Below are 10,039 nucleotides of genomic sequence, written 5' to 3'. Positions count from 1 at the left end.
TATCGAAAATCGGATAATTAACGCACATCGAAATACTAACTTTATACTCTTGTAACAACTAAGGGTATAATCAATCCGAGTCGAACCGAAAACTGTCAGGCTCGTACTCGATTAAAGATGTTCGGGTTCGAGCACGAACTCGAGTTCAACCGAATTTTAAATTTTAAACTCGAAATTCAGGTCGTAAAAGTTCAATAGGTTCAAATTTTTTAGGGAAAACATATAATTCGAAATTAATATTTTGCGCCCTTATTTGAATATATATGGAAAAATATTATTGGCTTGTAGAATTGAACATGTGACACCTATATCCAAACATTTGACTTCAATTGATTGAGCCAGAGGCTCATTTGATTATATTTTGATAACATCAAGTACCGAGTTATATATATTTTTTTATATTGGATGACTAAACCTATATAATCTAATATTGATATATAATAAAATTATTCTAAGACTTGAGTAATTAGCTCACTACAATATACTAACTTTATAATCATGTACAACCACGTGATTTTAATTATTTTTTTATTTATAAAAAAATTACAAATATTAAATAAATAACTTGTTGATATTATGTTAACATATTAACTTATTGATAATATATTACCATTTAATAATAGTTTATTAAATATTGAGACTTGGGTAATTAACTCACTTCGAAATACCAACTTTACAACAACTAAGGATATAATCAAGCCGAGCCAAGTCGAAAACTTTCAGACTTGAACTCGATTAAAAATGTTCGGGCTTGAGAGCTTGGTTTCACCTGAATCTTAAATCAAGCATGAAACTCGGGTCATAAATATTCCAGTAGCCTCAAGTTCGGCTCGAAAACTTGAATCAATTTCACCAAATATTGACAAAAAATCAAAATATGATAGGTTATGCTCAAATTCGTTTCTAATAAATATATAAAATATTAATAAAATATTAAATATTTAGATAAAAATATATTTCTATTAAAAAATAATATCGGCTCGATAAGACTCGTGAACCTTATGTATCGAGTAATTTGAAGTTCGAGTTCGACCATGCAAAAAAATTTACTATTTTACCCCTATATTTTGATAAACATGACACCTAAACATTATAATATTTTTGGTATTTTCAGTTGAAAAAATCATTGAGACTTGATAGAAAATCATTATTTTTAATGGTAAGAATACACTCTAAACTTCACATTCGCGGCACAATATAAATTTAAGGATGTTCGTCATTATAGTAGTCCTTCTAACATGAACCACACAATATTGTATGAAATAACACACAAATATCGTAAAAGTATACAAATAATAGCAATTTTTTTATAAATAAAGTTAGCCCGTGCCTTGCACGGGTAATAAAGCTAGTTAGCATTATAAACCAACATCTTCTGTTCATGCTAAAATTTTGCAACTAAGAATAGAGTAAAAATGGTTCGAAATGCCATAAAAAACAAATATCACAGATTCTGCATGTGATATATTCAGAATGCCAACTAATGATTATGCACGAATATAAAAACAAGAATAAAACCCTGCACATGCAAGTTCGCGTTGCAGCATCGACACATAATTACCTGCAATTTGTTCATTTTAAGGAGTGCACAACACAGCCCAAAACTAGGAACTTTTTACTACTTAATACAAAATAACTAGGTATAATATAATAAACTTTAGCCCATCTATTTTAGAGAGATATAATTATATTCTAGCTACAAAATAACTATATGTTGCAACTAATTATTTTTCTTTAAATCTCACTGTTTCAGAGAGGAAAAACTGTGGCGATTGCTGTTGATTCATGGACAATCTCATATATTCCTATAACATTCTCGATAGTCAGCAGCACTATAATGCACCATTCAAGCAGGTCGGACTTGCGATTTTGCAACACTTCTTGAAGAAAATGGATGTTGTGCTGCGAAAATTAGCAACCCAATTTAGCAGCCAATAGTTATTGCTTACGCTTTGATTAATAAATAAAATAACATAGATACTAAAAAATGCTGTTTTTGTTTCTGTGAAATTTCTTCTCTTCGAGGGAAACAAATTTATCATAGAATCTTCTATGGTGTTGCTTTCAGTCCCCAGCTAATCAATTATGTATTCTGATGGAAGACATTCTGAATTTACATTTTCAAACTGAACTAATGGACAATTATAGGGGACATTTACATACCTCGACAAATTTCAGTTTGTAGTCAAGGTTCCCAAACCGTTGTGTGACCTCATATTCCTCGCGTAGGTACTCGTATATTTGAGCATATTTGGCATCTCTCCAAGCAATCTCTGATCTAAATAAAGAAAGCACACCATTCAGATGTTTAAAGATCATCATTTAATAATGACATGACCTGTTGGTCTGTTACATATAAATTGCTTCTCAGCCCGTGCTTTGCACGGCCATGCTCTAAATTCGAATAAATTTTTAATTTTTTCAATAAGTATTTGGCTTTCAGTATTATTATTGTTGATATGACACAAACAATAATTAGTGTGGTTTATAAGCATAATTATCATCTAATTCCTTGACAAGTTAAAATATTTGAATTTCAACTTACTTTCATGCAGTTCGATCACTTCATTGCACTTTTCATTTTATTGTAAATAACGTAAAAGTGGTAAATTTATAAGTTAAATATATTACACATCAAATGAGTTAGATATTCGATTAAGATATAACACCCCAACCCGGGTCCCAGGTTACCCGAGTCCGAATCAATACACCATAACAATAACTTAAACATAACCATATTCATATTTATAAAACCGATGTTATTACAATAACATATATCTGATCCTTCCAACTCAAAACTTAAAATTTACAATTACACTAGGATTCGTCACAAGCTAACCTGACTCCGAGGTAGATGGTAGGGGCCTCCCTGTTTCAGGAGTAGTCCTCTTTCAAACCCACCTCGTTGAAACCCTATCCTTCAACTTGAGTTCTCGAAAGAAGACGACTCCCTGAACAGGTAGGGACCCACCATCTACCACGGAGTAGGAATCATTGATTCGGGCTTTGGTAACGAATTGGGACGTTCTATAATTTATATACTTAATTATGAATTCTTTATATGTAATAATGAGAGAGTAATAAATATTAAATTATTAGTATGCAATAATAAATTTAAATAAATTTATAAAAATTTAATTATAAGTTAATGCGAGAGGGGTAAAGTAGGAATTGTAAGTTAATAAAATTGACTCAACCAAACCCCCTATTTGTTCTATTATAAACATGTACATAAATAGATATTAGATTTATGGATATATTGTCAACAAATAAGAAATATGAAGCCAGAAGGTGCCGCGAAAAATACTTTTTTCCAGCAAATTACAAGTTTAATCATTAAGATCTGAAAGCCATTGCTTTCCACTTCAAAACTTGTACAAGCCAATTAGACCGAATTATAATCTTGAAACTACTGAAAGAGTACGGCAAATTACAAATTATTTCTTAACTCATATGAAATCAAATTTGATCACATTTTCTGGTCAAAGTATGCAATCAAGGTAAGACTCATCATATATTAACTATGCCGGCTCTAATTTCCGATATATCGCGAGTAAAATAACACATATTAGAGTGTCGAATCCAATAGAAGCAGTTGCATTCCGGTAGGATGTAGGATTACCTGTCAAAAAGACCGACTCTAAGAATGACATCAGCGAGATTTGAATTGGCCTTCCCAACAAGTTGGAAAAGCTTTTTCCTGTCCATTGTAAAAGTACCAGTTTTCTCCATCCCACGATTGATGCCAGCAAATTCTTCAACCATACCATCAACCTGAGGTGTAAAACAGAAATACTTGGTGAGAGGAAGGGGAGTTGGGCGGATTCCAACTAAGTTTGGTATCACGAATAACAAAATTTTCACAGTAGATACTAGGGGAGAGTGCAGGTTGGATCGGGGCGGTTTTTAGATAATATCGAAACCGAAACTGCATGCCCTTGGTTTTTGAAATTCAAAACCGAAACTGCAACCTAAACCCTTGGTTCAGTTTCGGTTTAAAAAAACCTCGGCTCGATTACAACGGATCGGTTTCGGATTTAAAATCACATCACACAAAATAAATTTTTTTTAAAAAAAAATGACTTGTAGTGGTTGGTTGCGTTACCTGTCCAGTAGAAAGGATAGGGGTTCCCTGTAGTGGTAGTTTAATAAATGTCTACTAAATCAGAGAATTGAGAATATGACAATGTTGGGATTGTCTAAATAATAGTTCCAAAGTTAATTTTAGACATGAGGATCCACTCCATGCTATAAGTTGATAATGATCCTTATGAATTTTTTTACCCTGTTCTTGCAATCTATCAACTCATCTGTCAAATAGTGATTTTCTTACTCTTAGTCTTAGGTAAATTAATTAACTCTATTTTCTTTAGCAGTTTCCAGTAACCGAAAGAGTGAAAGAGGTCCATGATTTGTTCTTCAGGACTTTGTCATGACATAGACCCATCATTTACCATCTCTCAACATGTCCAAACTTTTACTTTTAACTTAAGATTTGGAAAAATATTTTTATTTACTAATTTTGTAAAAAAAAATATATATAAATATATATATATATATATTATGAAGAATATATAATATATGTATTTATATATTTTTAATAATCGGTTCGGATCAGGTTTTTTCGGTTCCGTTTTGATTAATAACCGAAACTGCATAATCAGTTTCGGTTCTAGTTTTTCGGTTTCGGCTCGGTTTTTCCCGGTTTTTAGCAGTTTCGGATTAATTTGGTTTTTTGCTCACCCCTAGTAGATACATACAGTTTCAAATACCCATTTATTTGCAGTCAGATTAAAATCTAAGAAAACAAAAGTTTGCAGCGACTCCAACTTTATCTGTACTAGAAAAGTACTGCCTATAGTTTATATCCTATTCTACTTAAATTCAATTACTCCGGTATCATTACCTGTGAAACAAAATAATCCAAAGCAATACTTTGTCCAAGCACACTACCAATTATGCGTACACTATCAATGTCCAGACTTTTTAAAACAATGTAGTCTGCACCTCCCTGCATGTCCTGAGACAGGTGTGGCTTCTCTTGTACAGCATAATCTGTAAATTGAAAAGTAAAAAGGATTACGCTTTCCCGGAGTAACTATGAAAGTTGAAACTATCTCCAAAAGTTGCACAAGTGTTTAATGAATTTGATCACGATATGTAGGACAAGTACACATGATAAGAAAGAAAATAAGGTAATCAGCAGTGACCAAACGCACACCATTAAACATGGTCAATATTAGGACCATGCATACTTGGTGAAGTAAACTAAATATTTCTGCTTGCACTAGACATGCTGCACTTGCAAACCCACTCACCCTTTAATCAAACAGAAGGGGGGAGAAGGGGAAGGGGGGGAACTTTAAAGCTGATTGTGAAATTTGATTTAGTGCATGTTTGGGTAAACTAAATTTGAGCATATATGACCCAAAGACCATTATCCAGATTAGCATACTGTTTGGCAAAAATATAAAACGTTCATATCTTGTTCATTTTTCTTCCAAAAGTGAAAGTTGGGATACCTAACTTTCGGCGACTTCATTTCACCCCGCACCCTCTGTTTTCATTTTAATTTATATTTTTCTTTTAGCAATTTGTATTTTAATATTTAATGTTTGTCTATGATATTTTATATTAATTTATTAAAATTGTTATATCATATTTTGAATTATTTTAAAAAATACTACTTTCGTCGATATGAATAGGGTATATAATATAGTTTTATCCAGAGGCAAATATTCTTGTTTTTAAATCTTCTCTTTTTTATTTTATATTCATGTATCAAAATTATTAATTCATGTAATTTGTAAATTATATTTTTAATTTTGTTACAAAAAAATCATAACTTATAAGTTATAATTTAACTAACACACTATCAACTTATAAGTACAATTATCCAAACACCTAAATAACTTATAAGTTACGATGTTCATATCACTTATATAACACTTTTCAACTTTAAGTCATAAGTTACATTTTTAAGAAAGCCCAAACGGGCCCTTAAACAGGACAAATCGCTCTTTTTTCCTGAAAAAAATTTCTACCAATACTGATTTTTGATACTAGCTGTTCAATAGTAACATTTTGCACAGGCTCTACCATACTGAAACCATGGTCAGGCATCCTCGTCTTCAGTGTTTTATCTGTTGAAATACATCATTAACTCTGAACAAACGCTTCGGTACAATATTGAGGATATTGTAGTCGACTAGCTTGACAAAAAGTTTATGCTTCCAGTCTCATAACTGCTCTCCCCTTTCATTCTGGGGTGACGGATGTACCATTCGAGCCATTTATTTTCATGCTTTATACAAAAGGTCTAGAGAAAGCTGCAATCAATAGGATTCCCCTAATCTGCCATTTTCTAATTAATTTGACATTTTAATAGTCGATTAAATAAATCTATAAAGATATCTATACAAGCACGGAACATTTACTGCAGTATTGTAGGCCAAAACATCTATGTTTAACGGATCATTGCCCACAGATCTGTCTAAAGTTTGGTGCATTTATCATTAATGTGATCTGTGTATTCAGATAGAAAGAATGAAAAGGTATAAAAGGAAAAAAATGAAAAAAGGTGAAACACGGGAAGGTTCACAGAAGTCAAATTTGCAAGGAAAAAAATGCACAGCAAATAGGAAGGTCCGGGAAGATGAACTGACCATCTTTCCTCATCTCATGAAGTAATCCGGAAGCATGCTTTTTAATAATTCCAAGGTAAGATTCAACTTCATGCTCCTCAATGTTAAACAAAACAGCAGAACCATATTGGTATACTACCATATATCGACTTGAGCTCGCTTTCTCTCCTACTGCTGTTCCCTGTACCCATAAGCTTTAACCATCAATACAACTAAAAAGAGCAAACCTGTTGTTTCAACTGGAACGAGAGTCACATTATTTCATATCAATTTTTCTATTAAGGTCAACCAACAACTACAGAAATTTAATTACTTATACACATGCCTCTATCGAGGCTTGACTCATCAAAATAAGAGGTGCATTCACTTAACTATAATGCTAGGGACAGATTAATTCATATCCAACCACACTTTATAATATATAATTTCTAAGCTTGGAAGCAACAGGACAAGGATGTGATAGGGTAAAAATCGAACTCAACTTCTAGATATAAATATCATATTAAAATTACATTCAGTTACTAAGTAATCATTAATTTTAGGGGGGTGTATTCAATTGGGATTTTGAAGGATTTTTATGGATTTTAGAAATCATGGGGTATTCAATTTGGATTTTAAATAATCCTTTAAAATCTAAAGGTATTCAACAAGGATTGGAAAAAGTCTTTTAAAATCTGAGTGTATTCAATTTAGATTTTAAAAAGTCAATCAAAATTTGGTGGTATTCAATTTGGATTTTAAAAAATCCATCAAAATCTGATGATATTCAACAGTCCATGGATTTTCTTTTATTTAAAAAACTTGTGGATTTTGATGGATTTGGTAGTACTTTTTTAATATCTTGAAATCTCTTCAAAATACATGAGATTTTGATGGATTTCTAAAAAACTCCACTAAATCTGCAAGACTCAACAAGATTTTGGATCAACTTTATCAAAATCCACGAAGAATTGAAATCAACGAAAATCTTTTAAAATCCATAGATTATTAACAATCCTTTAAAATCTGAAATGAATACACCCCCCTTAGTTTATAAAGCAGAAACACAGATGCGGGGAAATTTTGACTTATATTCTAGACATATATTAACTAATTAAACAATAAGCTGCAACGCAAAACACTGAGCCAAATACTCAGGCTATGGACCCCGTGTGCAAGGATATAACCCAATTCTACACTAGGTAGGTATGACATTTAATGGAGGAGTTGGATTGTACAGTAGTATAAGTATTATTTAAAACAATTCTAGTGATCAATGTAAAAAATGCGAGAACATTAGAAGAAAAAATGATGTCCTAAAGATAAAAAAGAAGGAATAAGTATAATATATTAATAAAAGAGGGTACTGCATTTCTCGATCCTTACTGTAGAATTTTCCGAAGAATTGCAAAATCTTAAAGCAATATAATTTGATGAGCGGGAGCTTGGAGGGACAACAAAACTTAAATTTTCTGCCTGCATGCTCTTCAAATCAATACTGTCAAAATCACAAATCTGAGAAATCCAAACCAAAAGGACTAAATAATGAAAACAAAAGGGTGTGCATGAGCCTTATAATGCAAGACATGAGGATATACAAATATGTAACCAAGGTACAGAGAAATGCTACACTATTAAAATGTATAATGAAACAATCATTAAATCTATACCTAAAAGTAGAAGCAAGGTCTAACCCTGCTTTACGAGCGGGGAAATTTAATTTTTTTTTTGTTTACATCACCTTATCTACCTATAAATCAACGTGTTCAGCATTCCAATATATTTGATCTCAGATACTATTATCTGTCTCTATCCTAAGTGCAAAAAAAAAAACTGTGCAAAGTCTAAATTCACAATCTCATAGTTAACTACGTAACTGTTCTTACTCAGTCCTACCATTCTACTGAAACCTGAACCAGAACTATATATAAAGCTACCTGATTCTCCCATTATTTCCAGAGTAATACATTCCAAATCTTTCCAGCAATAGTAGAGCTTATTAAACAGAAAGCATATATCTCTTTACGGTTCCTTATCTTTACATTCCTATTACATAAGCTAATTATTCCTCCAAATTCCGCATACAATCAAGTAGCAAAACACCACCAATAAATAATAAACTAAACACAGCAAAAACCCCTATCTTCCTCATTAGCAACATTCAAAAAAAGCCATCATCGACCACTTTATCATTTCAAGCATCACAAAGTAAAAAAAAAACAGACTAATTTAACACAAATTAACCAGTTGCCCAAAAATCACAAACACCAACACCTTTAAACAAGCCCAATATACACACACCAATCTGTTGATAAATCTTGAATTTTTAAGAGTTGAAGGAAAAGGGCTAACCTGGTAGATAAAAAGAAAGCTCTGACAGGGATCTTTTCGAAGACTTGATCTTTAACTGGGCCATTACAATGAAGATTATGAGATGGGTCAAGCCCATTTTCCTCAAAATCATCTTCAAAAAGAGGGTTAGGACAAGGGGCAGCAGAAAATGACCTGAAATTGTAAAAATGAAATCTGGGTAGTGCTACAACACAACAACAAGGTTGTGTAATAAAAGGGTTAGTATTATTAGTATAAAGAAAAGGGGTGGTTGTTCTTGTTGTATTAGAGTTTTGTAAAGATTTAGAAGATAATCTAGCAAAGGTAGATATGATTAGGGAAGCTCTCCATCTCCCCATTCACGGTAGACGGCTTCTTGCTTTGGTTTTTTGGATTGTAAAGTCTCGTTCACAATCCATACACTGTATTTAATCGGCTTCAAGTTTAAAGTTTTAACCATGGTTTTGGAAATTTCCAATTCAATAGATACTTCTTAATCTTTTAAATACGTGTAATTATTTTTTTTTTAATTTTAATATTTTATTATCTAAATTTATTATATTTTATTAATTATTATATTTTAATATTTTAACATAATTAATAGTGATAATCATCTTTAATTCGATTTTTGCCGGCCTTTAATTATACACATTATTTTTGTTTGAGCCTAAACACATTAAATCTACGAATTTCAAGTAATTATATTCAAATTTTAATATTATTTATTTAAACTCGGATATATTATATATATTTTTTAGCCTAATAAAAATACATATACATATATATGTAGTTGGTCTAATTATTCATTGGTTTCAATTTTTATTTTGGAGTAATTATATAAATTTATTTTAGCTCGAATGAAAGTATATTTTTTTTATCCAACCCTTTCATACACATGAACGAATAATGTCCAGTTTCGTTTTAAGAAACTAATATCATGTTGTTAGGTCACACTTTCACTGTAGAGGGGGTGAATACAGTGTTTATTACAATCAAATCAAACTTCAAGAACTTATGTAACAGAAAACAAACTTTATTTAAACAATAAACTCTGTTACAATCTGGAACTGTTATCTCTCAGTGAT

General features: G+C 31.5%; 1 protein-coding gene across 1 annotated transcript; it reads right to left on the bottom strand.

Annotated features, from left to right (window-relative positions):
• Positions 1-1,407: 1,407 nt before the first annotated feature.
• LOC141679104 (protein RETARDED ROOT GROWTH, mitochondrial) lies at positions 1,408-9,390 on the bottom strand. The gene is made up of 7 exons (XM_074485595.1): positions 8,976-9,390; positions 8,010-8,121; positions 6,666-6,825; positions 4,907-5,055; positions 3,623-3,774; positions 2,164-2,278; positions 1,408-1,902 (listed from the first exon to the last, which is right to left on the bottom strand). The coding sequence occupies exons 1-7, from the start codon at positions 9,311-9,313 to the stop codon at positions 1,750-1,752; spliced, it is 1,179 nt and encodes a 392-aa protein (XP_074341696.1). The 5' UTR covers positions 9,314-9,390; the 3' UTR covers positions 1,408-1,749.
• Positions 9,391-10,039: the final 649 nt, after the last annotated feature.

Source organism: Apium graveolens, chromosome 8 (genome assembly GCF_009905375.1).
Source record: "Apium graveolens cultivar Ventura chromosome 8, ASM990537v1, whole genome shotgun sequence".
NCBI lineage: Eukaryota > Viridiplantae > Streptophyta > Magnoliopsida > Apiales > Apiaceae > Apium > Apium graveolens.
The sequence above is the reverse complement of the archived record's forward strand: the minus strand, read 5'-3'. Positions and strand labels throughout refer to the sequence as shown.